General features: G+C 35.1%; 1 protein-coding gene across 1 annotated transcript; it reads left to right on the top strand.

Moving 5' to 3' along the window:
• Positions 1-302: 302 nt before the first annotated feature.
• Positions 303-15,611, top strand: LOC145768654 (zinc transporter ZIP10-like). Its single transcript, XM_082580210.1, has 13 exons — positions 303-593; positions 2,929-3,070; positions 6,237-6,370; positions 6,973-7,156; positions 7,295-7,707; positions 8,619-8,808; positions 9,266-9,435; positions 9,924-10,079; positions 10,445-10,633; positions 11,358-11,406; positions 12,291-12,443; positions 12,936-13,123; positions 13,981-15,611. The coding sequence occupies exons 1-13, from the start codon at positions 375-377 to the stop codon at positions 14,122-14,124; spliced, it is 2,331 nt and encodes a 776-aa protein (XP_082436336.1). The 5' UTR covers positions 303-374; the 3' UTR covers positions 14,125-15,611.
• The last annotated feature ends 1,480 nt before the right edge of the window (positions 15,612-17,091 follow it).

The following is a 17,091-nucleotide window of genomic DNA, read 5'->3' as shown; positions in this document are numbered from 1 at the left end:
TCTTGCATTTGGTGTACAGACGTTTTATTTAGGTCTAATATCCGGACTTGGTAGATCAAGCCTGAAAGAAAACAACGCTTGATCTACGTTTTCTATGACCAAGGAATATGTTGCAATAAATAATGACCCACGTTTTGGACTTAGTATTCCGGAAAATTGAAAATGTTGAGAAATGTCATATGATCAGAAAACTTCGTGCATTTCAAAAGTGTCAAAAAACAGATAAATAGGCCTAAGCTTCTAGTGTTTTTGTTGATTTTTGTTGCATGTATTTAATTCAATTATGTTTTACGTCTAGAAAAGTTACATATTGCGATATTAGGCGATCACAGATAGGTTAATCACTATAAGTTTTTATTGTACAAATTGCAAAAATGCTGAAAAAGATTATACTTTTTGCAATAGTTTTTATCGGAATTTTTAATCACTCGGTGGGAAGTCTAGTAGAGAAACATCACGATGAACCAGAGGAAGATCATCACGAAGAAGAAAATCATGAATTTGAAGAAATCTTAGAATTGACAAAGTCACAACTCAGTGACAAGTTGGACATTTCGTCTTTGAAAGAAATATTAAACCGACTTAATGAAGAAGTAAGTGTAGGCTACTACATTACTGTAAACACACGCGGTGTCTAGAACAGTAATTTTCGCGTAAGGTATAATATTGTAAAAATCCAAGTTCAATAAGAGATTCCAGGCCGGCGTATTGTATAAAGTTTGGAACGCCTGGCAACTCAGCCTACTGGTAGTCACAGACAGTGTCAAGGAATAAATCGCCATGAGTGACGCCGCTATTTAGCACAAGTATTTAGTGTAATGACTCACACTTAGACAGAAATCAGTGCAAGTACTGCACAGTTTGCTTACAGTGCAGTTCACGAATGAGGTTTGTGACTGGCACTTTTTAAGCTGTTGTTTATGAAGAGTGATAGTTTGCAGAACAACCTAACATTACAACAGGTCTGCAAATACGTTTGGATTGTTAACCGAAATGGCGAAATACACTTCAAGCAATAAGTCGATGTCTGTCTCGAATTCAATTGTGAGCAAAGTCTGTTTGAATGTAGCTAGTTCAACCTAGAAAAAACATACTTTAATGTCATAGTAATCACGGAGTTTAGAATTGTATTGAGTTTTATACATACCACAAAAAGTTTTTCGCAGCCTAAGGCTAGCCTATAAGCTCGTGAATGAGTAAACGAGCGTATGTGGCACATACATAAAATTCATCAGCTTTCCAGTTTGCTAACAATGCACTAAATGCCTGGCGCACAGCCCCATTCAATTTTTGATGAACACTGCAATTCACTACCTTTGTGCCCGATTAGTTACCCGCCTATGCTTTTTGCAGTACTGAGTTAGATTCCATCTAGGCCTAGGATTGTACCTGTTTAGAAATAATAACCTTCTCGTTGTGTTCTTCATTGCGTATGCCTGAAGTAGTGCAAATATGGAGTAACAATGTATTTATATCGCAAATGTAACGCAAAAATAAAAACAAAGTAGCCTACTTACCCTCAACAATTCTATGTCACGAAATTAGAAACGAGCAGAGTATGAAGTTTCTTGCATTTGGAGCTAAATATTGTACAGACTTATTGGTCTGATGCAAGAAAATGCGAATAATGATTAGAGCTGTTCAAACAAGCATGTTTTGAAATGTTTTGTTTTCATTTTCATTTAATTTTTTTTTTAGTTGAGTTTTATTGCAAAGTTGATTCGAACAAACGAAAATTCATTTTCAACAGTTTTTATCTCAACATCTTGGCGTTCCTGAAAAGACAACAAAATAATGACTTTAACATAATTGCAGTTATCCATTTGAAACTTTTCTTATTTCAATTAAGCGGTTAATTCAAATCATAAAATTGTAAAAGACGCTGGTGTTTTTCTAGATTAGCTTTATTTTAAACATTGTTTATGCTTCATGTGAGTCACGATCGGCCTGTCAGCAAAGCAGTCATTTTTGCCTTGATTCAACGTTTGCAGACGTTGGTTCCGTGTAAAAAAGAACTGCCTTACTGGCTGGAAAATCCTTTGAATTGTAACTTCATTGTTTTTAGTTCAATTAAATGCTTCACCGCAGCCACATCGTCATTAGAACGAGTAAATTCTTTGAGGTAACACAACACATCAATCAAAGCATTTTAAAATACGTTGTTTCAATGTTGCCAAACCACAATTTAGATTTGTAGAAGAATCTTATCACAGGCAGCAAAGCCCGTCATTTTTACATTGAATCAACGTCTGAATCAATCTAAAAATGACTGATTTGTTGATTGTAGGCCGATAGTAGAAATGTGGTTTGGATTTAATTCTTCGTTCGTAATTCACAATTTAGCAAAGGCTTCTACCTGGTTGATGCCATATCAATGGCACGGTTGGAGAAAGCAGTGAAATTTCACCGGTCGTTATTTAAATATTTTATAAGTAAAACCAAGACAGTCGTTACTGGATTACTTTTACTGCTTTTGAGCCGATAGTTTCAAATATTCTGAATTGCAATGGCTTGTTTGTTGAAAGTGATAACAAAACTTGTTTTTGTACCTTTCATAAGCTGTAAAGCTTAATCATATTTTATTTAAGTAACTGTTTAAGTTAAGTAACCAGTAAATACAATTTTGGCAAGGAGGTGACTTTCTTGAAGCTTAAGCAGATAAAACCAAGCAACAACACAGCATTTACCATAATATACAAAATAAACTTAATATTGCAAATGTTTCAGTAAATTTAGCACAAACCCACAGCATTGTTCAGCTTAGCTTTTTTGCACAGCGAAGATGTTTGAACAAAGAAATTTGGCAACACTGAGACATTTTCTGCTCGTTTGTCGAATACCTGTCAAGATATTTAGCTTGTGTGGAGCTCATTTACAATTTTAAATAATTAATTATCTTTAAGACTAACTACTATTTATATTGTTCAGTGTCTTCAAGCTGAAGATATTTTCCAAGCTCTTGGAATTAGCGATGCAAATGGTTTGGATGAAAACCAATTCAGCAATGTCTCAATTATCATCGCTTATCACTTGCAAGCACAAGAAGCTAACAGCACTTGTGACCCTTCAAGTAAGAGTAGGCTAAATGTTTTTTCGCTTTGATGAAGACAATTTTCTACTTTTTTCTAAAATTACATTATGCTTTTCTTAGTTTTTTTTTTCTATGTTGAATAGCAAAATATTGAAAACGTGGGTGTCAAACTGTAACAGATATAACCTTCAACAAAGAACTAAATCAAAATAGCTTCTTTTGCTGCACCACAGTTACAACCAGAATGTGAAAATCAAGTGAAGACAGTATTCATATTTAGGAAAAGAAAAGTTGTATGGTGAACTCAATATATCGGCTTTACTCTCAGCAAACATCTATTGAAAAAGGATACCCAAAAATTAGGATGAATTCGAAATTAAGATGAACCGCGCGAACTATGCACTTTTTTCGACCTTCTTCAAGGAAATCTACTCCACGTTTACATTTCATCGGCTAAATTCTGTTTATTTTTGTTAAATCGGCTTGTGCTTTTTTGAAATTTGCGAAATCAACAAAAGTAGAAAACCCATAAATGTCACAGAGCAAAAGTTCAAAGATATTTTCATAAAAAGTTTAATTTACGTATTTGCAGCTTAAAAATCGCTGTAAGTGTACTGCAATCTATAACACACATGAAAAGTTAATACGAGATCACGGTGGATGACTAATTAAAAATACATAAATATTTATTTCTTAAGTAAAATCCAAAAACCTGAAGCACTACATAAAACAGATTCCTATATGCCACATATATTAACAAGAATGAATGGAAGAAACAAAAGGATTAACGGTCAACTTTTGAGAAAATAAGGATAAAAGATATTGAAATTTTACCAACGTGACTGGTTTTACGACTGTTGAAAGAGTGTCCACAACTCAGTTAGCAAATCAGTCTCACTTTCCATGGATTCAATGTCTGCAAACGGCAAATGAATGTAAAAAGATCTGATTTGCTAATTGAGTTGTTATTCATGATGTTTCACTTTTATTGAAACCGCATTGACTTGAAAAGTGTGAAGTGTATAAAAAGTTGAAAAGTGTATAAAAAGTCACCAACGTCTTAAAGTAGTTGCTTTGCACTTTCATAACTAGCATTTCTTGTATATTAAGTCATTTAAGACATCAGTAGACTGTAAGGATTTTACTATGAAGAATCTATAATAAATAAAATCAGTATTACAAACGAAACCTTATCAAGGTGACTGGTCTTTATTAGAGTTTTCCAAAGATTTTTTATTCAAATAGAATGCAGAATACATTCCAAAGCATATTAGCAAGTACCGTGAATATAGATGAAGATTACGACAGAATATGAAAATAAGTTTTATTGATAAGAAAAAAACAAAAAAAAAACATTAGGCTACCCATTTTCTTTTATCACAAAGCTTTATGCAAAGTTATTCAAGGCGTGGTGGCAGATGAGATATAAAGTTAATCATTTTCCCCCACTTAGCCTATAAATAATCCAGCACACAAAAGTTGCCAGTTTAACATTGTTTCATCACTGACGTCATTTAATCGATACCGAGTTTATAAAAACAAATGTCAGCCTATCTTCACGTACACAAGTCATCAGCTTTCAAGAAAATCAAATATAAATCAGATTAAGAAACTACAAACAATGATCGAAAGAAGATGTGCTAGTAACATTATGTAAAATGGAAGCAACCTATTTAAGGAACTGCTAGTTTAGCATGTGTAACTCAACTTTTTAATGTTATTTTGTTTGTTTGATCTTTTACCTTCGTTGAGTTCTTGATTCTGCTCCAGACAGCAAAATTCGTATGCAGACATTGAATTAATGCAAAAATGTCAAATTTTACTGTCTGGGTGCAGTTGTTCTGCGGTTTTCCGAATGTTGTTGAAATGTACGATGTTGTATGGCTAAGAAATTTTATCAATATGTGATTTGTGAATGCAATGCATCACATTTTTGGCATTTGCAGTGTTGCTCGCAGAATCCTTCCAGGCATCGTGAGGTGTAGGTTTGACACAAAAAGTATATTTAATTAGCAAACTTGATACTTAATTGAGAGTTCAAAGGAGGTGTTTGATGTGATAATGTGCATAAGTAATATTTCATCTTCGTCTGCAAAACTGAAATGGAGTAAGATAAGCGACAAACTTTTTAATTGATTGTTGTGTTCTGGAGGTTAACTTGCAATGGCTGGCTCAAAGCGCACTCATTAAATCGAAGTTTAACTCAGTGCAGAACAACCGCTCGCCAATATTTTTATCTTGAAAATAAAAGAAAAATCGCCAATTTTCATACCCTATCAATGCCAATTGATGAAATCTTTTTATGGAAAGACGTTTCCGGCAGGCCACTAGACACATTTAAAAGTACCCGGTGAATTTGTAATGTCCGAAACTGTTAGACTTACCATCGCAAATTAGTCACTCAAAGCCAAAGCCAAGTAAACTTGCAGAAATATGATCATTTTCTGGAGAATATTTTCTAAATCATAACGAAACTAAATGTGCTTTATGCTAACAAACCCTTACAGTCATAAACAACTACTGTGCAGCATATTTTTCATTTAATTAAGTTAGCGATAGGATGTTGAGTTGCTATGCCTATTGCAATGTGTTGTAACCAAACAAGTTGGGCTATTTTTTTTGTACTGTGTTTACTGTAAACTGATTAACAGCAATTATTTCTAAACCTCAAGTTATGTTTTAGCAAAACTAAGACAAGCTTTAACGAGACCAATTCGTGTTGGATAGTCAAGTAGGGTAATTATTCATTTGTCATGGTAATTTATCTTTTTTTGCTATGAGTCGGACAGATGGCTAAATTTCTAACTGCAACCATGAAGTTTCTATTTTCTTTGTGCTGGTATAAGCATCAAAACATAGAATTGACCAATTTACAAAATGTAAGTTACAAGTAGAAGTTGGTGGAGCCTGCAAGAAATTTTTCAAGGCTCTATGAAACTTATTAAGCTCTTTATATGATTAACATTTAACTTACAGTTGAGAAAATTATAAAGTGGAAATTCAGCAGATAACTTTTTCTTTTAAAGTGTCAAGTCGACCATGCGTCTCATGACAATATCCCTGGTGACCGCCATGGGCCCTGGTGTTCATTCACAATACAAACGGATCGAATCAATAGGCAAAATCATACCAGATATATTGTGACCTTTGCATAGTCAAGCGACAACGTTTCCTTTGCACAAAAATAATCTTTAGTGTTTTTCAGAAATGCTACTGGATGTCAATACAGCAAGAGACGCACTGTTTCCATCCGATAAAGTATCTAAAGAAAACATTTCGTCTTTGATTGATTCCATCGCTGACAATGGAAAGTTTGTTCCAAATGAAAATGCAAAAGAGGTACTGTTTGATTCTATAATGCTGGTCAGGAATTGGCTTGATATGAAAGAGATAATTAGGCTACAACGTTTTTGTTTAAGTTTTTTTTTTCATAAAAATTGAATTGCGTTTTCTAGAACGATAAAATCATTTGCATATTCAATTCATGCAAGATTTTATTTTCCAACAACGCTTTTGAAACCTTTTTAAAGAACAAAGTGTTTTTTCATAAGAAACTTTTAGCTATAACAAAATTTTTAGCGTCTTGCTCTAACTGAGAGAAAAACTAATGGTAATTATGTATATGAAATGTCATATACAAGAAAAAGCTTTAAACTCTTTTTCTGCTTGTAAATAGTGTTTCATTATTTAAATTAGGCACCGGGAAATGAGAGCTTTTCTTGAAGCGATTTTCTCAAGGGCACACTTTGAACTTCACACCAGCGTTGCTTAACCTTTCCATTTCTTCATTTCAAAAATCGAGAACTTCACCAACTGAGCTATCGTAAAGACATGAGAATAAAAATTTTCGCTTTCTAACCTAACTTGTATCCATTTGAGAGTGTAAATTCTTGACAATTAGAATACTATTTATGTTCTAAACTTTGTTTACTTCTTGACAGTGCTTTGGGGCTGCTGATTTGATCTCAAATAGCACAAAGGACGAGAAAGAAATCAAAGAAATTGTAATGAACATGGTCATCAAAATGGCCAGGGGCTTGTGTCTCCTGCCAAGCCCCGAGCTTTTGCATGATAAGTTATTTGAGTATTTGGACCCTGAAGCAAAGAATTACGTCACAGAAGAAGGTCAGTGATAAAAACATAGACGAAATAATTTTACCTTGTCATCTTTGGTGTTTGATTGACATATTTTCTATGTTTTAGATATTTTTACGTTGTTGCTGTGTTCTGATATTTGTGAAAACAAGTTCTTTTTTATTTTAGTCTTAGAAAAACTTCTTGAAAAATTCAATTTTGGTGGTGAAGAAGAACAAGGACATGATAGTCATGGACATGGTGATCACGATGAAGATGGTGATCACGATGAAGATGGTGATCATGATGAAGATGGTGATCACGATGAAGATGGTGATCATGATGAAGATGGTGATCATGATGAAAATGGTGATCATGATGAAGACGGTGATCACGATGAAAAAGATGATCATGACAAAGTTGATGATCATGATGATGATGATCATAGAAAAAAGAGGCGACGAAGAGATTTGGAAGACGATGATCATGAAGAAGAAGAAGGTCATGAGGAAGAAGATCATGAAGAAGAAGGTCACGAGGAAGAAGGTCATGAGGAAGAAGCTCATGAGGAAGAAGGGCATGAAGAAGGACACCAAAAAAAGGTTAAACAGTGTATTGCTGGTTTGTTGTTACTAAACAATCAAATCCAATAATCGTTTATTACTTTTAATAAAAATATAGTTCAACCTCCAAACAAAACACTTTAAACTAATGTTAGATAGTTTTTAATTTCACTTTTTTTTTGTTACGTATTGTCGTCGTACATGGACAATTTTCCAGACAACAAATCATCCGTTTTTTTACATTGATTCAACGTCTGACTGATTTGCTGCTTGGGTTCTATGATAAATTTCGTTTCCAATGTTTATGAGCTACATTACACACATTGAGATTCCAAGAATGGGCAATTATTTTACTTAAAAGCGTCAGAGTGAAACGTTGTAAACTGTAATCATGCAACACAGTAGGTTACATGAAGAACACCATTTTAACCTTTTTCAAAATTACTTTGATAGCAACCATCAACTTGGTCATAAAAGTCGATTTTTTTTACATTTTAGGCTGGTAAAGTGTAAATAGATATGATTGCTGTGGGTAGAACATCGTTTTTATTAGATACTGTACTAAGTTTTTATTGGCACAACTGGTACTGGTCCAGTGTTCGTGTATGTGTTGCGTAACAGATTTTTGGAAAACGTAAATTAAAAACTGGTGAATTAGCGAGATATAGTTTTGGCCAACAAACATTTGAGGCATGTTTTGACAGTGAGCCAAACTGTGAACGAATTGTGTTTCAGAAATGGAGTATTTGACGTAGCCATAAATCATAATATGAAGAAACACGTTAATCGAAAGACTGCAGTAAAACCAGCTAGGCATTTAACGGCATTAAGTGGGTACATACGTGTTACATATGTACATGCAAAATTGCGTTGCAGGCATGTTGCTAAAAGTTTATAATAGCATTGCAGTTTTTGAATCAACCGGTAAAATAGTCTAAATATTTGTTTAGTGTTATTCTGCAACTGAATTGCTAACCATTGCGGGAAAGCAAACTGACGGTAACGGAAAGCTGGTTTTAACCAAGAGGGGGCTCATGGATATCAGCCCGGCCATCATTTATCAAGTTGCAACTGGCGCATGCGCAGAAGACTCTCATCCAACAAGGCGTCCTTCCCCACAATCGTATACAAAAGCACAAAGTACGTTTAAGAACTGTTTGCCATCATAGTGTCTTTCAAATTCTATAGTCGCACATTTATCGCATTCTTTAACAGCTGTGGTATAAAATCATTGCGTTTGTGTTGAAGTGATACGAAGTAAGATGTTTGTTTTACCAAGAGATAAACAAGACTTGAGCTAGAAGAACAGTGCATTTTGTAATACGAGTAGAACTTTTATTAAATATCATATTCATTTTATTGCACAGTATAGAATTGACACCCGCCAAACTCTATTGCTTTTTATTCGTGTAATTAGTTTTGGTGGTATTTTGATTGCTATACTGTACGTTTTAAATATATATTGAAATTTACAGAGCATTAATGTGGTGCTAAAACAGTGCCAAATATGTTAAATGTGTAATAATTGATAATACTAATAACACTAATTATAACAGCAGTATAGATACTAATAAGTGTAAAATATTGTTACCCACAGAATATGGATACGGCACTGCCGCAGTGTTTCTAATTAGTTTGTTGGCATTTGGAGGTCTTCTTCTTTTTCCAAGCATCGGAAGCAACACTTACAAATTAATGATGCAGTTCTTTATTGCTCTCGGAATCGGAACCCTCTCCGGAGACGCATTGCTCCACTTGATTCCTGAGGTGGGTTGAAACTAAAAAAGAAGAAACAAACTATTTCTTTTGTAGCAAATTTGATATTTTATGAATAAAAACTTTGTATTTTTATATGTAACTTAATTATTTTATTCTCATAATTGATGTAGTTTACTTTGATACCGTACATTACTATGCTTTATTTGCACCGCCTTATTTTGATCAATCCGCAGTGAATAGTGAGTTTGTTGCTCCAAAAAAGTAGCAAAGCCTTAGAAACTACGTTTTAACAGTCTTGGGTGTAAGAATAGTCTCTCTCTGTCGGTATCATGGCTGATACAGCCTTCGATGTACAATGATGTTCCAGTTTGATCGATCTCGTGCGTCTTGCCAAATTTTAGTAGGGTTTTTGATAATGTGGTTGAAAATTGTGCAAAAATGTGAATCTTTGAGCTCCTCTTGACCGTTTTTCTAGTATTAGAATAGTAAATCAAACTTAAAGACGCATGTCAAAAAGTATTGCTTCTTCATTGTAGGTTGTTGGTCTTCATGGACACGAATCCGGAGGAGAACACGACCATGAAGAAGAAGAAGACAAGACCTATATTTATCGCCTTGCTGTTGTTGTGGCTGGTATCTATATCTTCTACCTCTTCGAGAATGTTCTGAGACTTTACAACCAGTTGAAAGGGGTAAGCTTGTGTTCTAAGTTGCCAGCAAATCAATTTCACAGATTTATCTTTGAACATCAGGATATAACATTGACTCATTTATTCAAATACTACATCTCAGGAGAAGAAGTCTGGGAGGATTCTATGGGAGATCATATCAATAATGCGTTTGATGGTTTTTACAGCAGAGATAGACAACAATTTGTAATATTCAGGCTTGACTTGAAAAACAATTGTCAGACAACATATCAAAATATAGGCTGTATAGTTTTCAGTAAATGGACTTTAAAAGAAGGAATATTTAACAACCCTATGATTGAGTTTTTTAGTTTGAAGGAGACTTCTTGACTAAACTAGTTGTTAATTTATTTGGAACATATTTTTAGAGCAACGTCAGTCTTCATCATCACGATGGGGAAGGAGAAGATCACCAGCAACCTCTTCCCACCATCGTTGTGCACAATCATCAAAATGAAGGAAAACCGACTGGAGGGAGGCACATGAGCGCCAGGGCAAGTTTTGCAATTGCGGAAGGAACTGGACTGCCTGGATTCCCTCGAAAAGACAGTGTCAAAGTAAGTTGACTGGCAGGCGAAGGAGGCAAATATTCTGTGGAGATAAATCGAAAAATACGACTCTGTTTGCTCACGTTTTTTATTCACAATAAGACGCCAGAATAAACCATTTGCTAACAAACTTAGTGCCTTTCAATTAAATGCCTTCTAAAAAAGACTTTCCAGACAATCATTAAGCGGATCTTTACAAGACAAAGCACAGATCTGATAAAGATCTGTATTAGATTTTAAAGGTGCCTGGGTTTAATTCCACCATTGCACACAAGCAACATTAGACTAATTGCTTTATTTACTGTGCGATTCGTTGAAACCTAATAGTTTTTCGTTGTCTCACCATAGAATGCAAGAGGAATTTGCTTTGTTACACCTTGTCTTTTGTAAATTAAAATAAAAGAAAAATGGTCGACAACCATTTTTTGCAGATTATTCTGTAAGCCGTTTGAAAATAACAGCGGAGCGCTGCTCAAAGTGTCAAATAAACTGAACTGGTATCAAGCAAAGAGCATAGATTATTAAAGTGTCTATCTTCTATTAATTGGTGTGGTTTTGTAATAGCCCACTGCTTTTCCCGACACGGCCTCAATTATCTGATATTTGCTATTTACGAGATATTTTCAATGGCCCTCTGTAAAATGTTATGCTATGCATGCATGCGAATTGTAAAGTCTCCCATGGTAACTTGTAATTGACAAATGGCTTAAAGATGCCTTTCTTGTTTCTTTAGAAATCTATATCCGAAGAGGAGTTGGATCCTGGAAAGGCTATCTGTTGCGGTGAGTCACGAGTTTTATCACTTTCTTGCATCATTTTGTTCTTAAATTAGGATAACATTGTGATCATGAATGAGAAAATACTTGTTTACTCATTCATCAAGGACACTATGAATGAGTAATTACCTACCTAAATACGTAAGACATGTGAAATTCTATTGTCATCAAGTAAACAGGAGTCGAATGAGACCATTCAGCATACCAGGCTTTTTTTACATTGATGCAACGTCTGAAACTTCATTTAATTTAAAAAGCCAGGATTGCTGATTGGCAGGCAGCAATGCAACATTAAGTAGCCTTTTTGGGTCGTAAACATATTTGGAACATTACATAGATTGTTTATTCAAAACCACTAAGTATGTGATAGGGAGTACACCAGTAAACTATTTGGAGCATTTTTATCTTATATGGTCAAGGATGACTTAAATGTGCAACGTTAAATTTCCCATTTCCAAAGGAGTAGAGAGAAAGGTTTCCAAGACAAGCATTACGTTTTGCTCGTTATCATAGTAGCTCCGAGTCTTCTAGTCATACAGCCAGTGGCGTTGACAGGGGGGTCCATGGGATACTTTTCAAATCTGGCCGGAATGACTTTACAGTAGAAGCCCGGAATCTTTTCAGTAGCCCCGGGAAGTTGAAGATAATACCGCTGCATAATCATTAGATATAGTGCGTTTGCAAAACAATCTAGTATGAGAGGTGTCTTGCTTTCGGGCCAGTGGATCCCATTGGTACCGGACCGAAATTACCCTTTCAACGGCCCTCCCATGCAGCGTAAGTCTGCAATCCACTGTGGTAAGCCTACTAACCCTACTACTAAGCCTTGCTCTAAATATTGCAAGCATTTCACAAAGCTTTAATGTAACAATCACTTTTATAACGCGTAGGTGCTACACCAATTGGAATCATGGTCTTGATTGGTGATGCTCTCCACAACTTCGGCGATGGATTAGCACTTGGCGTTGCATTCAGCTCTAGTTGGGTTGGTGGTGTTGGTGCTTCTATTGCTATCTTCTGCCATGAATTGCCACACGAATTTGGTAAGACTGCAAAGCACAGCGTGGTCTGCCAATTAAAACACAATGTTTTAAAACAAATTTTCTGAATGCATAATGTTGAACTCAAAATATATGAAATTTTTATTAGACATACGTTTTATCGTAATAGCCCTACTTCAAAACAATATCTAATATTTATCAATAGAAGTAAAAACGTTTTAATGGTTTAATTTGTAGTTGTCATGTTTCCTCCGCACAAATTTTTAGTTGTTGACCTAAGAGCTGGCCCTTTTGTTTTGTCATGAAAGTGTCTGCACCCAATGTTGAAGACTACATGAAATAAGGTAGTTTGATTTCACTCTGCTTTGGCAACACAAATTAAACTTTTTTTTCTCATTGACATTGGATCAATTTGAAGTGATTTCAGTGCTTACACAATTCTGAAATACATTCTTCAACCTTTTGGCAGTTAAAAATACCTTTTAAAGCCATCGTTTCGAAATTAGAACTAACCTTAAAGTGTTTCTTGTATAGGTGACTTTGCCATTTACTTGAAGAATGGTATGACAAAATGGAAAGCACTTGGCTTCAACTTTTTGGCTGCGTGTTGCGCGTTTATTGGTTTATACATTGGTTTGAGTGTCAGTGAAAACCCTGCTGCGAGGCAATGGATGCTGGCCGTCATTGCAGGAATGTTTCTTTACATAGCTTTAGTTGATGTGGTAAGTTGAATTTTTTATTTTTGGATTTTCAGTTGTCTCTTCGTTTTCTAAAAGATATTTTTAAGCAATTTAAGACAGCCAGACATAAAAGTATCAGCTATTTCACCCAGACAACCACATAAACTTCTACAAACCATTATCAGATCAAATCAGATGATAACGGTAAAAATCTGTGACTGACTGTCTAGGCAATTTTTTGATGATGTCAAAGGTATTGGTAGATAAAACGTTAAAAATGAAAGTGACTATGACTTGTAACATCTCATAGTAGCCTACATTAAATATTTATGCACAACGCTGCTGTCACCAGAAAAATGCAGAATGTGAGTGACCGGTTGATGGGTAAAATAATCTCATATTCATTACGTATGAGTAGTAGTAGGTAGTAGGCCTAGTCCAGTTTTAATCCGGTGATGTCCCCGTTACCGAGGGTGGCCGGATTCACCTCCAAGTGCTGCAATTGCCTTCGCCTATGAGTACACCAAAACATATTTCTTTAATTTGAGGGTCTTCTAGTTTCATTTTATTCTTCATTTTTTCTACAACTTGCATTTGAGTAACGAGAGTAAACTTAGAAGTTGTGAATGAAAAAACGATTCTACGGTTCTTGGAAAAAAATCTCAATCCGTGCAGTGTAGGTTTATTTAAAGGTGTAGAATCGTGCAAATTGTGACGTTAATTTGGACGCAGACAGCTCATGTTTTCTGTTTGTCATGCAGACAACCAATGACGAACGTGTACTCTACTAGCAGCATTTGCATCGAAAACATTCAAACTTTTTTGTTTGAGTGTGTTTGCTTGGTCTACCAATGTGACTGAATATTCCGGATGGCATTGTTTATTTTTTTTACTTTCAGCTCCACGAGATGATCGAAGAAGTCTCTTCGGATCATCCTTTCCTGCAGTTCTTCATACAGAATCTTGGGATGTGTTTGGGATGGACAATCCTTCTTCTTCTTGCTCTTTATGAAGACGTTATCAGAAATGCCTTAGGAGGATAGAGAGAGCTTCAAAAGGTGAAAAAGTTAAAACATCACGCTTACAAGAATCAATGAAAGTGCTTTTATAACAACGGAAGCCATCACACAACCCAACCTTTACCTGATAAGCTGCTGGTCTCAACGCATGGAAGTTTCAAATAGCTTACGATGATTCTAAAAACACACTTGAAGCTATTGTGAGAATACGTGCTGTAGCAGTTCTACATAACTTAACATAGTAAGGTACAAACGCCGTTAAGCCAACAAAAAGATATTTTTTCTCAATTGTCTATTTATCGATGTGCGTACATGCTATATGAGAATGAGTTTACAATATGCAACAGTTGAACTCACTTTCCGAATAGTTTTTACTACATTTTTTTTAATAAGAATCTTTCGCGTTTAATAATCGCTTGCAATGTGAAATATATTTAAATGTTCTAGTCAGTGACCAGCGGGACGTATGCATTGCAGATCTGTGCTAAAGCCTTTGTAACCACTTGGCTAAATCATGTAAGGTTCTTGTCAAAGTTTGAATATAGGCTACAAATAAACGCAGACTCTCTAACTCTACTCTTTCATTGCCAGAAGAGGGTTCTTCATTGAGCTTTGATTTACACATTACTATGTCTTTTGCTTAGAAAATATTGCTTCTCTTGATAAATATTTTCTGACCTCCACTACAATTTTTGCCAGTGATTTTATAACACGATCGAGTGGCATGAAATCAACGAATCCACTTTCTGTTGCTAAATTCGTGCAGTAGTTTCTTGTTTTTAACGCAATCATTTTTCATCTGACAACAAATTTACTTTATAAGAGTATTTTGATGCTTTACAAAGCCCTATTGATCAAATGTGCCAACGTTTTATAGCTTTGAAGTGGATTTTGTGTACGCTTTTCGAATTTGGCAAATGAAGATATTAAATTAGTCTCGCCAGTTTTTAAACAGTTTATTGATAAATTATTATTATTGTTCTCAAAACTACATTCATTGGTTGTATTACAGTATAACAGCGATATAAAATTATTATTCTTATTGTAGCAATGTTTATCAGCTTATTCGCATTGTCAGTTGAGCTGCTTTATGGATGAGCAGTGTATTGTTTATCAGGTTTATTTTGGGTTTGTTGTTTTACCTATTTGTGTTTATCTCACAAAGAAAAATCTGTCATTTTTACATTGATTTAACGTCTGCAGACAATAAATCAATATAAAAATGATGGATTTTTCTGTCTGAGTAGTTGCATGTTTTGCTTTTTTTATTCTCAAACGTTTTTCTTTGTTTTGTTGTTGGAACACCAACTTTGCGCTGGCGGTACATTTTTATTTGCAATTGACTGATTTATCACACCCAAATACAACGTTGTTACAATGTATTCGCTAGTTAAGTTTTAGCTAAATTAATTTTTTTAACTGATTTTTTGCATGCTTAAGTATTGACATAATGCTGCACCAGTGTGTATAAATCATTTGTATAACCAACATGACATACATTTTTATAGTTACACTTGTGCTTGTAGCAGCAGTTTGAAAAGATTTCATAGACCTGATAAAAAGGAAGACCGCCTTTCAGTGTTTAATTTCATAACGTATCCTGTCGTTTTTTTGCTTGGGGAAAAAATCAATTGTCATCCTCTTGTACTGTAGTCTGTAGGGCTCGTCAAAACAATTTTTTCTCAGTCGATATGAAACAAAACTGCACACTATTAAACGCGATTCGAAGTTAAAGGAAATGCTTGGAAATGAAATCCAGAAAAATGATTTTTTTTTGTTTCGAAACAAAAATTTTAGGGTTATGTGTTTCATTTTGTATTCACAACCAAACCACCCTGCTTTTATTTCGAAAGAATTCTAGCCAAATTTTTATTTTTTGTTGTAGAAATGCTTGAATCGTCGACGTCTGGTCATAAATTAAGAATCTACGGATAAATTTCCTGCTAAATTTAATCGCTGATGCGTGCAATGCTCGGTTATGGATGATTTAGCCCAGCCAGGGTACAAGAACTTAATAAGCCAATGCTTCTACTTCTACTGCAACTCAGCTTGAAACATCGTACTTTTTAAAGCCCTAAATGCTTCGTGGAAAAAGCATGTGTTTTACGCAGTGATTCTCCTACAATAACATTACATTAATCTTACTGACATAAAACTCTTAAAGTTTTTGCTCGAAGTCAATCTTTATACCATCGACGACTAGCTATCTCCCTCATTAATCTTACTGAAATGTTTTTTTGTCAATCTAAATCACACACAAAGCACTGAACAAATCGTCTGTGCTCTCATGTCTACGTGCTTTCCATCAGACTATTGAAAACTTGAAAACGTCTTCTCGTAGACACGCCATTATTTTACGTAAAGTATTCGTCACAGGACATTCAAACGTTTGGTAAACCAGTTGTTGACTGGCAGTAGAAATGAGTTCATCTGGCAGTTGTTGTTTTGTAGGTTTGACGTTAAATATGATGAATTCTGCCTGTTTCCAGGACCGGATTAAAGAGGGGCTGACGGCTGCAGCCCCAGATCCATCAAAAACATGGATTAAAAACTTACTGGCAGCAACTGACATAATATTAGCACAAAAACTATAGTGTTGGGAGCCCAGGATTTCAAGCATTTATTTATGAACGTTTAAGCAGTTCGATTTGTCTTTGTTTAAGGATTTACTCTTAACAAAACAATTGCAGACAAGTCATGCGAAATGACTTCACACAGCAAATAAAGTTCTGTGTTAAAGCATGGAGCAAGATGTCGATTCGAATATGACCACTAATGACAAAATGGCGAGCCGAAGTCGAACTTCTCGATTCATGGCGGCAGTCACTTTGAACCCCCCAATCAGCGGCAACTAGTGGATAGAATAATTCACAGACAACAACATTTCAACAATCGTAAACTTCACTGTCAAACCATATGGTCAAACTCGGTGACCTGGCCTGTGCAAGTGGTTCAAAGCTTCTACAAGTATGCGAAACCGCCAGAATTGAG

Source organism: Aplidium turbinatum, chromosome 4, assembly GCF_918807975.1.
Source record: "Aplidium turbinatum chromosome 4, kaAplTurb1.1, whole genome shotgun sequence".
Taxonomy (NCBI): Eukaryota; Metazoa; Chordata; class Ascidiacea; order Aplousobranchia; family Polyclinidae; genus Aplidium; species Aplidium turbinatum.
This window is presented reverse-complemented; position numbering and strand designations above follow the sequence as displayed.